Raw genomic sequence first — 18,159 nt, forward strand, 5'->3', positions numbered from 1 at the left:
CCGGGGCGGGGCCGGGGCGGGGCCCGACTTCCCGACTGGGAGCCCTAGCCGCGGGGCTGAGACCCGGGAGCCTGCGTTCGCCATGAAGCGACCCAAGGAGCCGAGGGGCTCCGACGGCGAGTCCGATGGACCCATCGACGTGGGCCAAGAGGGCGAGCTGAGGTAAGGGCCGGGATGCGGGGACTGAGCACGCGGAGGGCGAGCGAGGTGGGGGTCGGTCCGACGGGCTCGCGGAGCAGGCGGGCCAGCCCTCCAGCACCGCCTGGGCAGAGGCGGGTGAGCGCGGGGCCACAGGTGTCGGCGTGTGGGGCGTGGGTGGGCTGTGCCTTTACACGCATGAGTGCCTGGATCCTGTGCGCTCTCCGTCGTGCAGGGCTGGGGATGCTGGCACGGAGGTAGAGTTCAGCTCGGGGGATCTGGTGGCTAGTGGGTTATCATCTATCGGTTGAAGTGGCCTAGGGGAGGACACTGGCAAGGAGTTTTCCCTGGAGATTCTAGAAAACTCTCATAGACTGATGGTACTCTAGCCCCTGTCCGGAATCTGCTGACGATGCAGAGTAACCCCATTCTTTCCCAATTTTATCCTAGTTTGGATGTAGTTTTCATGTAGTCCACAAATTATTTCAGGAAGAAGAAAACTTGTCCTCCTTTGAGCAAACTGGACTTTGGATTTAGGATCTTAGTATTGAAGAAAATAATAAGCGACTTGCAAGGGCCTAGACTCCATTTCCAGTGTGCCTCCTATCGTGCCCCCCTGCTGCCAGTGTCTTTCAGCTCCTGGTAGACAGTCTGACCTGCTTCAAACCCGTCGAACAAATTGCACTTGTATAGTTCTGCTACCTCGCAGTTCTGTGAACTGTCTAAGCTTCAGTTTACTTATCTGTTAAATAAGCATTAATAATAGAACTAAATTCATAGAAGTATTGGGAAAACCAAATGAGGTAAAGTATGTCAAGGGCTTAGCACAGCACATGCTTAGGCACACACCATGTGATTCCCAGCACCCTGAAAGAGCTGCAGGGCTGATTGGGAGTCTGAAGACCTGGGTCTCAGCCCCAAATCTGCCACCAACTCACTACGTGGTCTTGGGCCATTGGTTTCCCTGACAGAGTCTGTCCTGAGTCTGTTTCCCCACCAGTAAAACAAAGACAGCAGTGGAAAAGAGAGGAATACTTCATCTCTCTTGGCTCATCCAGACTTGACTCTCTCGAACAGAATTGGAGGGGAATTCAGTTAATCCTTCCTTCCTTCCTTCCTTCCTTCCTTCCTTCTTTCCTTCCTCTCTTCCTTCCTCTCTCTCTCTTTCTTTCTTTCTTTCTTTTTTGACACAGTCTCACTCTGTTGCCCATGCTGCAGTGCAGTGGCATGATCATAGCTCATGGCAACCTTGATCTCCCGGGCTTAAGTGATCCTCCTGCCTTGGCCTCCCAAAGTGTTGGGATTACAGACGTAAGCCAGTGTGTCGGGCCCAGTTAATTCTTAGGAATTCTTAGGGATATTTTGGAGGACATTTTGTAATTTTAGTGCTCTCCAGTTTTCTGAGATCCAGGGATCCTGCCTCAGTCACAAATCCCAGGAAAATGCCATAACAGATATTCCTCTTGCATCCTGTACATTTGTTTTTAGGGTGTATAATACAATTTGCTATGCAACATATCAGCCTTTCTTAATTGTTTAACAGAAACTGCTATTTAGAGAAGCAGTTATCTTAGCGTGCCTGTTAAGGGCCAGGAAAGGGCACAGCACCATGTGGTGGTGTTGGAGCGGGGTCTCAAATTCAATGGCATTGGGTCTTCATAGATTAGAGGCACAAAATTGATGCCAGAGAACTAGGCTGATCAGAGCTGGCTTCTGTCCTCCACGAGTTTGCAGCCCAGTCAGTGACCTGCCAGGTCATAAAAACACCATGGACAGGATGGAAAGGAGACAGACTCTGGGCTGTGAGGGCACTTAAGCAAGGAGAGGTCACTCTCAACCAAAGATGGCAAGGAGGGCTTCTTGAAGATGGTGGCATCTGGGCAGCTGCTCACATGAGGCAAAAAGGATCACTGGGCATTTTTTTCCTATACATATAGCATTTCCTATATATCCAGAGCCCATTTTTAGACACTGTCCTTAGAGGAGCAGACCCCTCTGAGGAGAGAAAGCAGTTGGACATCTGGCAGAGGCTGACTTATAGACGCCTCTTTGTAGCACTCACCAAAGGGCCCTCCCCGCCAGCAGACATCAATGCTTCAATTCAGGGAGCACTGAACGATGCCTGCTGTGGCCCAGACCCCGGGCTGGGCATAGGGGGGCCAGATGTATCCTGCTCAGCCTCTGCCCTCAGGGAACTCTCAGGGAAGAAGAGCTTCATGTACACAGAAAGCAGATAAACACTGACAAGGGCTGCAGGACAGAGGCAGCCAGTCTCTCGGGGTCAGGGGCAGGGCGCAAATCCCCCACACTCAGAAATATGAGAGTAAAAAGCAGTGGGTGTTCCACCGTCACTGTGGGCATCTGCCTGGTGGCAGTCCTGCCACATCTGTGAAACTTACCCACAGAGCTCTCATCTGAACCTGGCCCGCTGACACAGGATGAGTCTAAACTGAGAGGACAGCCTCTCCTCTCCCTTTGCAAATGTCTAATGAGCACCTGCCACATGTCAGACCCTGGATCAGGGTCCTCTTCCTGAACAATATAAGGTGGTGGCCTTGGAGTCAGATAGACCTGAGTTTGAATCTTACCACCATTAACTTTGGCCAGTTACTTTTACACCTTTCTGAACCTCAGTTTTCTCCCTTTCAAAATGGGAATGCATTAGCATTCCTGCCTCACAGGATAAGGTTTGATGAAGTAATGTACATAAAGTTACATAACTCCCTGCTTTGATACAAAGTAACTTCCAGTAAATGTTGCTGTCAAAGCGGTCACCATTCAGTTGGGGGGGCAACATATTTATGAGACAGCATGGTCTAATGAAAAGACCAGAAGTCTGAAGACTGGACTTACTGGAGTGATTCTTAACTCCGGTGTCTGTCACTCCACCTGTAAAATGATTATTTTTCCTAAATGTGAAGTGACCCAAATAATACTTCACTCACAGGGCTATTGTGCAATAAATTAGACAAATAGATGTGGAAGTGCAGTATAGAACAAAAAGTACTGGCTCCAAGATCTACATGACGGGATGATGAATATATGGGGTGCACTGGCAAAAGCCCCAGATTAAAAGCCACTTAAGACTGGGTGCAGGGGCTCATGCCTGTAATCCCAGCACTTTGGGAGGCCGAGATAGGCAGATCACGAGGTCAGGAGATGGAGACCATCCTGGCTAACACGGTGAAACCCCGTCTCTACTAAAAATACAAAAAATTAGCCAGGCATGGCGGCATGTGCCTGTAGTCCCAGTTACTCAGAAGGCTGAGACAGGAGAATCACTTGAACCTGGAAGGCAGAGGTTGCAGTGAGCTGAGATCCCACCACTGCACTCCAGCCTGGGTGACAGAGTAAGACTCCATCTCAAAAAAAGAAAAAAAAAAAAAAGCCACCAGACACTAGAACTGACTGTAGTTCTGGATTTTCTTCTAATTTGCTATGTGACCTGGGGAAGATCCCTTCCGCTCTGAGTTTCCTCATTTTACAAATGGACTCAGTTCTCTCTGAGATCCCTTCATTTGGGACATGGTGATTCTGCCTTTGGCTGACACAAAATGATTAGGGTCATCTGCAAGGGTTCCACGGGGGAGTTCCCAGGGGAAGTCAGCACTGAGGGTGGTCGGGACCACCTGGAAAGCTTCCGTGCTATAAGAGACTGCCCCAGAATTCTGGCCAGGAGCCACTAGAGGCCTATGGAGCAGATCTTGATGGTCAACGTATCTTCTCTGGGTCCATGAAAATCTCTGTCATTTTCAGATTCTCAGACAAGAGAATCCCACACCTCCTCCCACTGTCAGGGCCAGATCATGGGCTGGAAGGGAGCTCTGGCTGGGCTCTTGGGAACTTTAAAAATAAGGGGTCTGGAAGGCTATTCAGACAGACAGGAAGTAGGAATTAGAAGGGAAACAATGCTGAAGTGGAGCCAGAAGATGCGGATTCCCTGCTGGCTTTGCTCCTTAGCAGCTGGGTAGGCTGGGCAAGCTGCTTTAGCTTCCTGAAGCTCAGCATTCTCATCCGTAAGATGGGCTTTTGTAAGGCTCAAAGGAGGGAAAGACACATAATGTTGCCAAGAAAACTGTAATGTGAGGTTTGCCTCTGAGATATGGGGGGAGGAGAAGGGGGGAATAATACAACAGGGAGAAGCTGACCAGGAGATTGGAAAAAGGGATGGCAGCACTGCTTTGCCCTGAAAAGGGTGCGTCAGCCTCCAACAGATGGTCCCAGCGGAGGGATCAGGCTGAGAGGCAGTGACGTGCGCGAGGCTAACCCAATACCCGAAGAGACGCTTTATCAAGCTGGGGGGAACAAAGGTCATGTTTCTTAGTGTGTCTTGGCTCCTGGGGCTTGTCCCCAGTGAACCAGTGAGGCTTTGTAAACAAGCTGCCCCATAGATCTCAGGATCTGGCCATCTGAGCCTGGACCTAGCTTGCTGGGCCCTCCCTCCTAGGAGCTATTACAAACTTCTTACCAGGTCTGCTTGTCCAGATGTTTGGGTGGGAGATATCCTTTTCCAGATGTGTCTGGACAAAGCCAGGGACATAGCAGTAGGATTTGACAAATGCTATCTGGTCTCTTCTGCAACCTTCTCTGAGCAGTTGATGAAAATGATCCAAATTCAAATGCCAAAAAGGTAGTCACATGGGCTGGGACCTTTCTGGTAAGTCATTTATGCCCCCATTCCACAAAGTCCTAGGCCGTAGATTTTATGGTGCTTAAGTCTCTGTTCCCCAGTGATGCCAAATACATGGGTGAGAGAAGAAAGCTCTACCATGAGTTCTGCTGTATTCAAAGCTGCAATAGTGAATGTAACAGACATGGCTCATGGCCTCATGGAGCTTACGGATTTGTTGGAGAGATAGACATCAATCAAATAACCATATAAAACAACAAATTGGCATAAATGCTGTGAAAGCAGGGTGCTAGGAGAGTATTGAGCAGGGGATACTAGTAGGAGGAGGAATGTTAGAAAAGGCTCCCCAGGGAGGTGCCATCTGAGTTGAGATCTGATGGATTATAGAAGTTATGGGGCAAAGGGACTGGGGCTTGGGGTGATGGGTGGACCAGAGATGGTGGACCTAGGCTAGGGGACAGTATGTGCAACTGCAGAAGGAGTTAGTGCATTCATAGGCTGGAGCATACAGAGGAAGAGGGTTGAGTCTGGAGGGGTTGACAGGGGCCAGTTGGACCACCTGAAAGATGGTGGCCTTGATCTTAAAAAACATTGGGGCCAGGCATGGTGGCTCATGCCTATAATCCCAGCACTTTAGGAGGCCGAGGCGGGCAGATCACCTGAGGTCAGGAGTTCAAAACCATCCTGGCCAACATGGTGAAATCCCATCTCTACTAAAAATGCAAAAATTAGCTAGACATGGTGGTGGGTGCCTGTAATCCCAGTTATTTCGGAGGCTGATGCAGGAGAATCACTTGAACTGGGTGGCAGAGGTTGCAGTGAGCTGAGATCATGCCAGTGCACTCCAGCCTGGGCAACAGAGTGAGACTACAATCTCAAAAAAAAAAAAAAAAAAACCAAAACAAACAAACAAAAACACACTGGGGAGCCACGGAGGAGTTTTAAGTGAGTGATATGATCAGATTTAAATGATCACTCTGCCTGCAGTGTGGAGATAGGCTTGTAGAGAGTCAAAGAGGTTGTAAAAGCACCCAACAAGAAGCTCTTGCAGTCATCCAGATGAACAATGATAGAGGCGTAGCATTGAGAGAAGTGGCGGAGAGGAAGAGGACAGACGTGAGATATATTTTAGACATAGTGTGGGCAGGTTTTGATGAGGTGGGGGCAAGGAGGAGGAGGAATCAAAGACAGCATCAGCTTTCCACCTTGCAGAAGCGGGGTACCTTCACTGAGATGGGGAACCCAGGGGCAGCAGGAGCAGGTGTGGGTGAAGTCCAGCTTGCAGGTTCCTGTTCAGATGTGTGGCGTTATGTCTTCCAAAATGGCAGGGGAGTCACCTTGTTTGTTGTTTGTTGGTGCAGTGTCTGCCCACTGGAGCTGAGCTGAGGGAGGGCTGGGGTCTGGCTGAGTGCACCACCACCCACCCAGGCCTGAATAAGGCCTTAGAAGTGTTGGCCAAATGAATGATGCCTCAGTGGACCCAGCGAATCCTCACCATTCTAAGAGAACTTCTGAAGCAGAAAACCTTAAGAAGGGTTAGCAGTTGGGCTGAAGATTATTTTGGTCAGAGTCTGGGCAGGAAAAGCTCCCCCCAGGGTTGAGCCTCTTCTCTGTAATGGGAGCTCCTGGGGTGTGAGCAAACATCCATCATTCAACCGGGGCTGCAGAAGGCGGGCACGGAGTGGGAGGAGTGGCCGAGGCTGGGGGGACGGGGCCTTCTGGGAGGCCAGGGCAGTGTCCCAGAGCATCCGAGAAGGGCCTGTGACCCAGATGCCGCCTCCCCTTCGCCCCCGGCCGCACCGCGTGGGAGGAGGCGGCAGCTGCAGGCGGGGCGGAGGGCGGGCGGCAGGCGCGCCCGGCCCGTGGGAAGCAGCGGCATCTGCTCTTTCCACGCTCGTTCCCAGCGGCTCCCTCTGAAACCCAACCCGCCCGGCCCAGCCCCGCCGCCGCCGGCCAGTGCCCTCGCCCGCCCCGCCCTCGGGGATCGGGTTGCAGGAGCCGGAGCTACCGCGCCGCGGTGCGCGGTTCCCCGACGGCCGCTGCGAGGGGCCAGGGGCGAGGCCGAGTAGGTCCAGACCAAGAGCCCAAAGTGGGCCCAGAGTGCTTGAGAGGACTTGACCTGGTTGAAATGAGTCCCCGGGAAGAAGGGGAGAGCAAACTCCTCCTTCCAGGCCCGCCCTGCGGCTCCTCCTGTCCCGAGGTCGGCCCAGGCCAGGGAGACGGTCCCCCAGCCCTGAAAAATCAGCTTTTCTTTTCCTTTCCAGCCAGATGGCCAGGCCGCTGTCCACCCCCAGCCCTTCGCAGATGCAAGCCAGGAAGAAACGCAGAGGGGTGAGTGTCCGTCTCAGCCTCTGAGTTGCCCAACAAAGGGTTGCCATGAATCCCCTGCAGTCTGGCGGGGAGAACCTTGGGCAGAAACTTCACCGTGAAGCTAACTGCCTGGGTTCAAATCCTTACTCTGGCACTAGCTATCAGGGTGATTCCCGGCAAGCTTCTTAACCTCTCTGAGCCTGATTTGCTCCTTTGTGTAACTGGAATAATGACAGGGCCCACCTCAAAGGGCTGCTTTGCAGATTAAGTGCATTAATGTAACAATAGCAGACACACAATAGGCCATTATGATTGTTGTTCCAGCCTGCCCCCCATCCTATCTTCTGTCTTGTCTCTGAGTCCAGAATTTTCATCCCCCTCAGTGTGCCAGGGTGGGGGAGGGGACAGAAGGATCCCCACTTGCTGCTGTCATCTGTCCGTCCTGTTCAGCCCCACTTTCCTCCCAGGATGCAGCTGTGCTTCCGCACTGGGAGTCCAGACACTTGGGGTCTGGCAGAGAGCAGCCTGACACTCACTGACTGTAAGCCCTTAGGCAAACCACTTCCTTCCAGCCTTCATTTTCCTTATCTGTAAAATGAGGTCAAATCTGTCCTGCTCCCAGTGTTCTGCTACCATTATCGTGAGGGAAGAATGAGGGTATGTGAGTGCAAGGGCTCTACAGCTAGAGAGAGCAACACGTGGGACTCTCCACACCATCTCATGACCTCACAGCTGACAGGGTCTCCCTCCTGGCCCAGTGGGGGCCTCCAGGGCCTGCTCCTGCACCGTGGCTGGTGTCCTCATTCTGATTGGCTGTGCCCTGCTGTACCAGCGGTTAAACATCTTGAATATCACCCCTATAGACCAAGACAAGAGGTCTGAGTTGTCCTCCCAGCTCTGCACTTTCTTGCTGTGTGACCTTAAGCAAATCACTGTCCTTCTCTGGGCCTTGGTTTTCTCCACCATAAAGTAAGACTAGATTGATCTCCCTCACAAAAACACTGTGTGGGTAAATATGAGTTGATGTCCATCAAGGCACTTTGGAAACTGATGACGCACCTGTGAGTAACTTCTTGTCATGATTGTTTAGATCATAGAGAAACGGCGTCGAGACCGCATTAACAGTAGCCTGTCTGAATTGCGACGCTTGGTCCCCACTGCCTTTGAGAAACAGGTATGTGACACTGCTGATTGTGCTAGAGGAAACACTGTGTGGGTGGCAGATAAGGTTCGTTTCGCGTGGCATCTCTCATTGATTGGTAGCAGCTGCCTGAGATGCTGTGTTCATTTACCAATATCTGTCACTGGCCAGGGTAAGAGGAATGGAAATTTATATTTAGGTGTCTCAGGTGGCTTTATGTCCATCATCCCATTGAATTGACTCCTCAGAATGATCCCGAAAGGTAGGGATTATTATGCCCATGGCACAGGTAAGGAAACTGAAGCACAGAGAGGTGAAGTAACTTATACCAGATCACACAGCTAGTAAAGAGCAGGGCACAGGACTATGTGATTCTCAAGCCCCCATCCGTCCGCACTACAGACATTTCCAGAATGATTTGAAAGTGGAACAGGCTGCTCAGGGAGTGAGCACTCTGCCATCGAGCATGTTAAGGTGGGGGAGCTACAGTGGGGAATCAGACAGTGGGCTCAGCCTAGGAGATTCTCACCCTATGCACCAAGGCATAGGTCACAGGTCCTCTGCCTTCCCTTATGCTGGTGAGAACAAGTCAGTCATCCCACAGATGTTCACTAAAACCGTCACAGGACCAGCCGTGAACTAGACCTAGTATCTGCCCTCAAGGGGCTCCCATGGAGCATCTGATCTTCAGGCTTCACCTGGGAGGCTTAGGAAGCATTTCCCAAGAGAGTAAAACAGGAAGAGAAGTAGTCTGGGGATAAGATGATGAGCTAGATCTTGGGCACATTGAGTCTGAAGTTGGATTCCCGGAAGAGCTGGTTTAAGAGGCATTCATTCTGAGGATGGCGGTTAAAGCCATGGAGGTGACAAGCCCCTCTGCAGGGCAGCAGAATGCGAAGTAACACAGAAGGGACACTACTGTGCTAAGAGATGGCAGATCAAGAGGCATGGTAAAAGGAGAGCCCAGAAACAGTGCTGTCGTGCAAGTCAAGGGAGGAGTGGTTTCAGGAAAGATGATCGGCAGCCGTACAGTGGACAGGTGGTCTGAGAGGAGAACTGAAAAGAATGTTCTAGATTTGGAGAATTTGGCCAAAGCAGAAGCCCAGTTGCAGGCAGCAGTGGAGTGTGAGGAAGGTGAGAAAATCAAGACATTGAGTGCTGATGACGCCGCACAGCGACATGGTCAGCTGGAGGCTCCACCCTTGTGTCTTCTGTACCCGCAGGGCTCTTCCAAGCTGGAGAAAGCCGAGGTCTTACAGATGACGGTGGATCACTTGAAAATGCTCCATGCCACTGGCGGGACAGGTACCCATGCTCTTCTCTTTCAGGCGTCATTCATACAACAAATATTTTGAGGCTCTGCCCTGGGGATACGTTGGTGAGCAAGTCCATACGCTGCCCACTCTGAGGAGCTAGGTCAATGGAGGGAACATTTGCAAAGCTTCTCTCTCTCCTTTCAGCATCTCCCTCTCCACTTCCAGGGTCTCCATTTGGCGCAACCTTTTCCTCAATTCAGCTCCCTCCAGTCTTAGACCTGGGAGGTGCTTTCTTCTGTAACAGACTGTTCCTGTGGGTCCCACCCTTCCCCAACCCAGGACCTCATTAAGGATTTGCCTGAATGAGCTAATTCTCACTGGGATCCCAATCTGACCCCCTGAGCCCAGGGAGAAGCGTGGTATCCTACCCACTGGTCTAGCCTTCTGGGCTGTTGTGGGGTCCTTGGCGGTGCTGGGGTGACATATCATGCTCACCACAAATCTCAGGATTGTAGCAGGACACAAATTAACTCATTTTGTTATTTTAAGCCCATCAGTTACAACAAAGTAATGGAACAGTGGCTTTAAAGACACTCCCAGGCTGGGCATGGTGGCTCATGCTTGTAATCCCAGCACTTTGGGAGGCCAAGGCAGGCGGATCATGAGGTCAGGAGATCGAGACCATCCTGACTAACATGGTGAAACCCCGTCTCTACTAAAAATACAAAAAATTAGCTGGGCGTGGTGGCGGGCGCCTGTAGTCCCAGCTACTCGTGAGGCTGAGGCAGGAGAATGGCGTGAACCCGGGAGGCGGAGCTTGCAGTGAGCCGAGATCCGGCCACTGCACTCCAGCCTGGGGGACAGAGCAAGACTCCATCTCAAAAAAAATTTTTAAAAGGCCGGGCATGGTGGCTCACGCCTGTAATCCCAGCACTTTGGGAGGCCAGGGCGGGCAGATTAGGAGGTTAGGAGATCGAGGCCATCCTGGCTAACACGGTGAAACCCCATCTCTACTAAAAAATACAAAAAATTAACCAGGCATAGTGGCGGGCGCCCGTAGTCCCAGCTACTCGTGAGGCTGAGGCAGGAGAATGGCGTGAACCCAAGAGGCGGAGCTTGCAGTGAGCCAAGATCGTGCCACTGAACTCCAGCCTGGGCAACAGCAAGACTCTGTCTCAAAAAAATAAAAAATAAATAAATAATAAAACTAAAAAAAGAACAGCAAACACAGAAAGGTGAGGGATTTGCTTGAACTTACATGGCTAAGTGTAGAGTAGAGTTGGTTCTTGCCCACAAGTTGACCTGGCTCCAAACATAGTCTCCAGCTGAGCTGTTCCTCTGTGGGGGCCATGAACCAAGGACCAGATATTTGCTGCCATCGTCATGAGACCAGTGCTGACTGGGGTTGTTCTGTCTTTGCCCAGAAGGTGGTCAAGAGAGGAACAGGTATGGAGAGGCAGTGAGGATGTGAATACTTGTGCAGGAAGTTTACGTGGTTATCCATCAAAGAGAGGGTCCCTGGCCGAGCAGCTGAGGGTCACAGTGGGGTCTTGATTTCCAGATTGCCTTTTGAGCCAAGGGACAAACTCAGATGCCAACAGGGTCAAGCCAGTAATATAAGTGATAGCTAATTTTTCATTTATTCAGCATTTTCTGTGCACTATTTTAATTTCACCCTCACAACTCTATACAGTAGGCACTGCTATATCCCCATTTTACAGCTAAGGAAATTGAGGCACAGAGAGATAGAGACTTGTCCACAATGAGGCAGCTAGTTAAGTAGCTGACCCAGGATTTGAACCCAGCTCTCCTGGCCTCTGACGACCTCACACTTCACTGCTACACTATGCTGCCTTCTCCAAGGGGCCTCCTCACTCTGATGGCTGCTGCTGCCACCTCCCTTCCTGGGCATCTGCCCCTCTCAGCAGGCAGGGTTGTTCTATACCTTCAAGTGCACAACCTTTCATATCTGTCAAGTATTTACTTCAATGAAGTTATCTTGGCCACAAAGTTTTTTCTTTGCATTAATCATGAATTGTGATGCAAGCAATATTTTACATTTTATAATGCTTCATAGTTTAGTGAATTCATTTGATCATTATAACCCTCCACCCTCCACCCCAGGCAGGGATTTTTGTTCTCACTCTGCAGATGGGGAGACCGGCTTAGAGAGTCAGGGTGACATGGCCAAGGCTGCCCAGGGAGTGAGTGGAGGAGGCAGGTCCAGAACTCAGACAGACAGACGGAGGCCCCTTGCTTCTCCCCACACCTGGCATGACCTTCATCACGCCTCCCTTTGCAGGATTCTTTGATGCCCGAGCCCTGGCAGTTGACTTCCGGAGCATTGGTTTTCGGGAGTGCCTCACCGAGGTCATCAGGTACCTGGGGGTCCTTGAAGGGCCCAGCAGCCGTGCAGACCCCGTTCGGATTCGCCTTCTCTCCCACCTCAACAGCTACGCAGCCGAGATGGAGCCTTCGCCCACACACGCTGGCCCCCTGGCCTTCGCTGCCTGGCCCTGGTCTTTCTTCCATAGCTGCCCGGGGCTGCCAGCCCTGAGCAACCAGCTCGCCGTCCTGGGAAGAGTGCCCGGCCCTGTCCTGCCCAACACCTCCTCTCCTGCTTACCCCATCCCAGCCCTCCGAACCGCTCCCATTCGCAGAGCCACAGGCATCATCCTGCCAGCCCGGAGGAATGTGCTGCCCAGTCGAGGGGCATCTTCCACCCGGAGGGCCCGCCCCCTAGAGAGGCCAGCGACCCCTGTGCCTGTAGCCCCCAGCAGCAGGGCTGCCAGGAACAGCCACATCACTCCCCTCCTGCGATCTTCCTCCCCCACACCCCCTGGTCCTATAGGGTCCGCTGCTTATGTGGCTGTTCCCGCCCCCAACTCATCCTCCCCAGGGCCAGCTGGGAGGCCAGGGGGAGCCATGCTGTACCACTCCTGGGTCTCTGAAATCACTGAAATCGGGGCTTTCTGAGCTGCCCCTTCATCACCCTGCCCCAGGAATAAGGAAGGTTCTTTTACCAGGAGCCCAAAAAAGGGCACTGCCTTTTCTGCTTTGCTTCCTGGACTGGCTCATATGTGAAGGCACATTCTCCAGCCATCAGAGGCCCCCTCCTCCTCCAGCCCATCTCTCCTCCTCGCTGTTATCCAAGCTTATCCACCCAGCTCTCCTGGAGCTGTTCTGGTCTCAGAGGCTTGGTTCCATTCCTCACCTGCACAGATGAGTCCTGGGAGTGACCCTCAGAGCTGCGCCCAGACCCCTCTCCTGCCCTCTGCACACCAGCAGGAGGCATGAACCTTGGGTCTGGGAAAAAGCTTTAACCCGAAGGGCACCAGGACCCAAGGCAGGCTGTTCCTTGGAGCGGTCAGACCCCAGTCAGGAGCAATGACTGACTGGCTGCAGCCTTCCCACGCCAAGAGGCTGGAACATAGTGTCTGCCTCGCTTCCTGGAGATAGTAACTGAGCAGGGGCCACAAAGAGGTCTCCTGGGAACCCTGTCTGCCCCTGCCCACCTGTCCTTGGGCCACACCATCACACTGAACCACAGGACAGACCCTTTCTCCACCACAGCCAAGGCCTGGAGACTGGGGGCCCAGCAGAGCCTGCTCCTACCCTCCTCCCAGCGGCAGACACCCATCCTCTCACTGGCTAACAGGTCCCTGCACACAGCTGGCCTGATAAACCCAGCTGGGAGGTTTCTAGGCAGCAGCAAAACTCTGTGACAGGGTGTCCTCACACCAGGCCTTGGACAGCTCTCCCAGACAGGAGCCAGGGTTGAGCAATGGAGAGCCCAGCCCCCCACGTCTTACAGTCACCATCCTCCAGGCGTGTGGTCCCTCCCCATTGGGTGCACACAGTGCAGAGGGGCCGTGGCCCCATGCAATGGTGTGCAGAGAGGAACCTCTTGGGATTCAGCACCAGACGTCTGTGCTGCCTGGTTTGAATCCGGCTCACAGAGCCCAGACTGCTGGAACAGCCAAGGGCTGTCAGGCTGGACAAAAATAACTGTGAGGAGGGGCAAGAGAAAAGATGATTCGAGGCACCTCGGCCCTTCAAGGTCATGCAACGGGTCGAGGGCCTGAGATCCTGTTCACCAGGACTCCACAGAGCTGGCTCTGCTCAGAGGCCATTTCATTCCTCAGCTCCACCCCAGGCCACTTTTTCTAATAGAGGAAACAAATGGTCCAGCGATCGTTCCCAGCAGAACAGTGGAGACTGGACTGACACCCAGTGGGACCAGTGTTGCCACACCAGTTGATAAAATGCAGAAACCCTTTTGTACTCACTGGTAAATATCTACTCCCCCAAGTGACTCCAAGTGCCCCCCGACTGCCTGGCACTTCCCTCAGGGCTCCTACAATCTGGTTACTGCCTGGCAGATCCAAGGCTGTGGAGTCCCAGAGCCAGCAATTCACTGGTGCTCATTCCACACTGGTTAGATACTTCAGTTGTCACCCCTGGGAAGATTCTCCCACCTCCTCCCTTTGATGGAACCACCCTCCCCAGAGGCTGCATTGAGGAGACTCCATGGACTGAAAAGTGAGTTGCAGAAACCCTGGGGAAAAGAGCCCTTTCAAAGAGGTGGATAAGAGGGAGGAGATCATTTGAGTGTCCCAGAAAGCTATTTTGAAAAGACAAAATCCTCAAGGAGGGATACAGAGGAAAGCACCTCTTTCATTTTTAGTGTGAGCTAGTTCCATCAGACTGCTGTCCTCCTGGACCCATCTGAGATGTGCAGTAGCAAGGAGAGGGGGGATCATTTTAGAGAGTGGGTCATTGGCAGGGAGTGCTCCTGAGGGAGGCAGAGGGGAGACTGAGGTAGAAGGAAGACAGGACTCACACATGCTCCCAGGAGTGGGGACAGACAGAGGAGGTAACAGAAGGCAAAGGCCAGTTTCCCCTTTATCATGAAGGGGCCCACTCAGGACAGGAACAAGGACAACTCCTCCTCCTCTTCCTCTTCCTCCTCCTCCTCCTCCTCCTCCTGCTGCTGCTGCTCCTGGGATACCAGGTCAGTGATGTAGTCTTGCAGTTTGGCAACTTCCTAGCCTGAGCATCCCTAGTGGGGCTGTGGGAAACACATTTCCACGTTGCATGTATGCAACTCCAGAGAATCTGTGATGCCACTGAAATGAGGTGGGAATGACCCAGCACTTTCAGCATCTTGGCTGAACTTGCTTTCATTGTCCCTGGGATATTGTGGAAGGAAGGGTGACTGTGTGATCTGATTCCGTGGTCAAGGACTTGCATCTTCTGTTTCTATCCCCAAGCCTTCCTGGGGTCTCCAACTCCTACCCCGTTGCAGCGGTTATTGCGGACATCCAATAAAGCTTTTTTTAGTGCTTCTGGAAACTTCCAGTAGATTCTACCTCTAAACTATCTCTGGAGTCCGTCTACTTCTGTCTGCATCCACAGCCAGCCTGGCCAGGCCACATCAACTCCCCCAGATCAAAAAGGTCTTCCCTCTTGCTTTGTCAGTCAGTTCTCAGTAGCACCAGAGAGAACTTGAAAGCTGCAGGTCGTATCATATCATCTCTTGTTTGAAAACCTCACTCTGTTACCCTGTTATTCTAAAGGTCTTCCTGTTTTGGTCCCAACCTCACTTCCAGCCTCATTTCTTGCCAGTCCCAGACTTGCTACCTGAGCTTCTGCCACCTGGCCTTCCTTTATTTCCTCGACATTCCAGCCTCGTTCCCACCTCCAGCACTTTGCATATGCTGTTCCCTTTGCCAAGAATGGTCTTCCCCTACCCTGTGCATGGCTGAGTTCTTCAGACCCTCAGGCCTTAGCTTCAGAGTTGCCTCCTCCAAGAGGCCTTCCTTAAACACTGTACTTGAGTTCATCTATGACAAGGCCTCTGTTCTTTCCCTTCATGGGGAATTTGCCACTGCATATCCCTTTGTGTAATTTACTTGTTGGTTGACTGTCCCTCCCACTCGAGTGTAAGCTCATGAGGCCAGGTGCCATGCCTGGTTCACTCTCCACTCTGTACCCAGCATTGAGCACAGGGCCTGGCCCATAGCTGGCATTCAATAAATACTTGTTGAGGAAGTGAACTGAGAAGGTGAGAAATCTTCTGGACTCATGCTGTGGATGGTCCGGGCCCCTCTAGGGGGTGAACCCCCTGCTGGCCGACTTTGCGGGGAGGCTGCAGAGCAGAGTGAGAGCCAGGGCCAAGGGACTGGAAGTTCTGGCAAATGGCCAGGAGACCCTGGCCAAAGGCAAGTGCGAGTGTCCACTCCAAGTGCACACTGACAGCTGGGAGCAGTCAGGCTGTCCTGCCAGCAGGCATTGCTCTCCACCCTTGGCTTGGCTGGCTGATGGATTCGGCTCACAACAAATCCAGCAAACACAGAGGTCTGCTCCGTGCCAGCCAGGCACAGTGGAGCCAGAGCTGGGAAGGACACAGTCACTTTGAGTGGGGGGCACACCCTCCATCAAGATGATAGTTTGGTGAGATGAGAGTATGGAGGTTTGTTGGGAAGGCTGAAGGGAACAGAGTTGGGGTATGTGACCCTGCCCAGGGTGTCAAGGGGGTAGGTGGCTCTAGGAGGAAGCTTTCCAGGAGGAGGAGGAAGGGAACTATTCTGTGCGCAAAGACCTGGAGACCTCATCAAGAAAAGCTGTAGATGTTGGCTCTGAGTTGAGCACGGGCCCTCAGTGACAGGGTGAGAGGTGGGCTACCCTGGGCACTGAAGCTAGACTTCTTTATTAATGAGTTGTATGTAGTCTTGGGCAAGTTACTGAACCTCCCTTATCCTCAACTTTCTCATCAGTAAATCAGAGAAGATGCAGCAATGGTTACTATTGGTTGAGTGATAACCGTGTACCAGACACTGTAGCCAATGCTTTTCTTGGAATCCCATTTTACAGATGAGGAAACTGAACTAAGACATCGTATCCTAAGGTTGGGTGGTAATTGAATGACATAACACATGTAAAGCTCTCAATAGAGTGCCTGGGTCGTATGAACTGCTCCACCAATCTTAGCCATTAGTGTCATTAATGAGAGGAGGCTGGATCCAAACTTTGAAAGGCTGGGAGCGTCATGCAGAGTCTGGGCTTCAGCCTCTAGGCAGTGACAGCCCTGGAAGATTTTGCCAAGGGAATGCCAAGGTGGGACCTTGTTTAAGAAACTTGGTTGGGTGCAGTGGCTCACACCTGTAATCCCAGCACTTTGGGAGGCTGAGGCGAGTGGATCACCTGAGGTCAGGAGTTCGAGACCAGCCTGGCCAACATAGTGAAACTCCATCTGTACTAAAAATACAAAATTAGCTGGGCATGTTTGTGCACACCTGTAATCCCAGCTACTTGGGAGGCTGAGGCAGAAGAATTGGTTGAATCCAGGAAGCAGAGGTTGCAGTGAGACGAAATTGCACCACTGCACTCCAGCCTGGGCAACAGGTGAGATTCCATCTCAGAAAAAAAAAAAAAAAGGAAGGAAGGAAGGAAGGAAACTTGCACTTGGAGTGATGTGGGGTGACTGAGGAGGAGCAGTGTTCAGACTGAACTTCACCTATTCATGGGAAACACTTAGATGCTATTTAAAAATATTGGTGGCCAAGCGCCGTGGCTCATGCCTATAATCCCAACACTTTGGGAGGCCAAGGTGGGCGTATCATGAGGTCAGGAGTTTGAGACCAGCCTGGCCAATATGGTGAAACCCCGTCTCTACTAAAAATACAAAAAGTAGCTGGGTATGGTGGCGTGCACCTGTAGTCCCAGCTACGCAGGAGGCCGAGGCAGAAGAATCACTTGAACCCAGGAGGCGGAGGTTTCAGTGAGCCGAGATCACACCACTGCACTCCAGCCTGGGCGACGGAGCGAGACTCTGTCTCAAAAATAATAATAAATAAATATAATAAATATAATAAAAATAAAACTCTCGGTACCCAGGCCCCAGAGATTATGATTTCACTTGTCTGGGGTGGGGCTGAGGCACCTCATCAGGAGGTGGGAAGAAGGGTTGGGATTTCTTTCCAAGCTGAGGTAGATTGGCATTCAGTAGGTGACTGGACTCCAACCTGTAGGCCTGGAGAAGGTTAATGCTTTCTGAGGAGCAATGCATAAATTAATTTCCACAAGGGTCTCTCTGTCCCCTGGCCCCTCTCCTAGTGCCTGGCCCATAGTAGGTGACTAAGAAATATTAGGTGTGCTGAAGGCCTTAGGAACTTGTAATTTATTTGCACTGAATATTTATGACTTTGTGGAAAACTCAAGACATTAACCTCCTTCCTGGAGAGAGAGGGTAGGAAAAATCAGGTCTATTAGCTGATCCCATTAATAACAGTAAACATTTGTGAGCCTTTGATCTACACTGTCTCATAAAATTCTCACATAGCTCTGTGAGTAACTACCGCTATCATCCCCATTTTACAGAAGAGGAAACTGAGACTCGATTTGTTAGTGAAAGTACCCAAAATTCACAACACTAATAAATATTCCAGCCAAAATTAAGACCAAGGCCTGTCTGATTCAGTCTTAGCCAATACAGGATACTGCTTCCTTCCCAGGCTTCCCCTTGGGATGCAATCCCAGCGATGTTCTGTGGCAGCCATGCAGGCCTGTTGGCTGGGCTGCTGAATTAGCCTGGAAAGTCTTTGGTTCTGCCATGCTCTTCTTCCCTGTGCTTAGTAAGGATAAGGTTCAGCCTCTATAACAAAGAGGCCTAACAATCATTC

The 18,159-nt window shown here is 51.8% G+C and overlaps 1 protein-coding gene across 1 annotated transcript; it reads left to right on the forward strand.

Annotated features, from left to right (window-relative positions):
* The first annotated feature begins 60 nt into the window (after positions 1 to 60).
* Positions 61 to 15,534, forward strand: HEYL (hes related family bHLH transcription factor with YRPW motif like). Its single transcript, XM_005543865.4, has 5 exons — positions 61 to 162; positions 7,033 to 7,099; positions 8,169 to 8,252; positions 9,443 to 9,524; positions 11,778 to 15,534. The coding sequence occupies exons 1-5, from the start codon at positions 83 to 85 to the stop codon at positions 12,449 to 12,451; spliced, it is 987 nt and encodes a 328-aa protein (XP_005543922.1). The 5' UTR covers positions 61 to 82; the 3' UTR covers positions 12,452 to 15,534.
* The last annotated feature ends 2,625 nt before the right edge of the window (positions 15,535 to 18,159 follow it).

The sequence above is a fragment of the Macaca fascicularis genome, chromosome 1 (assembly GCF_037993035.2).
Source record: "Macaca fascicularis isolate 582-1 chromosome 1, T2T-MFA8v1.1".
Classification (NCBI taxonomy): Eukaryota; Metazoa; Chordata; class Mammalia; order Primates; family Cercopithecidae; genus Macaca; species Macaca fascicularis.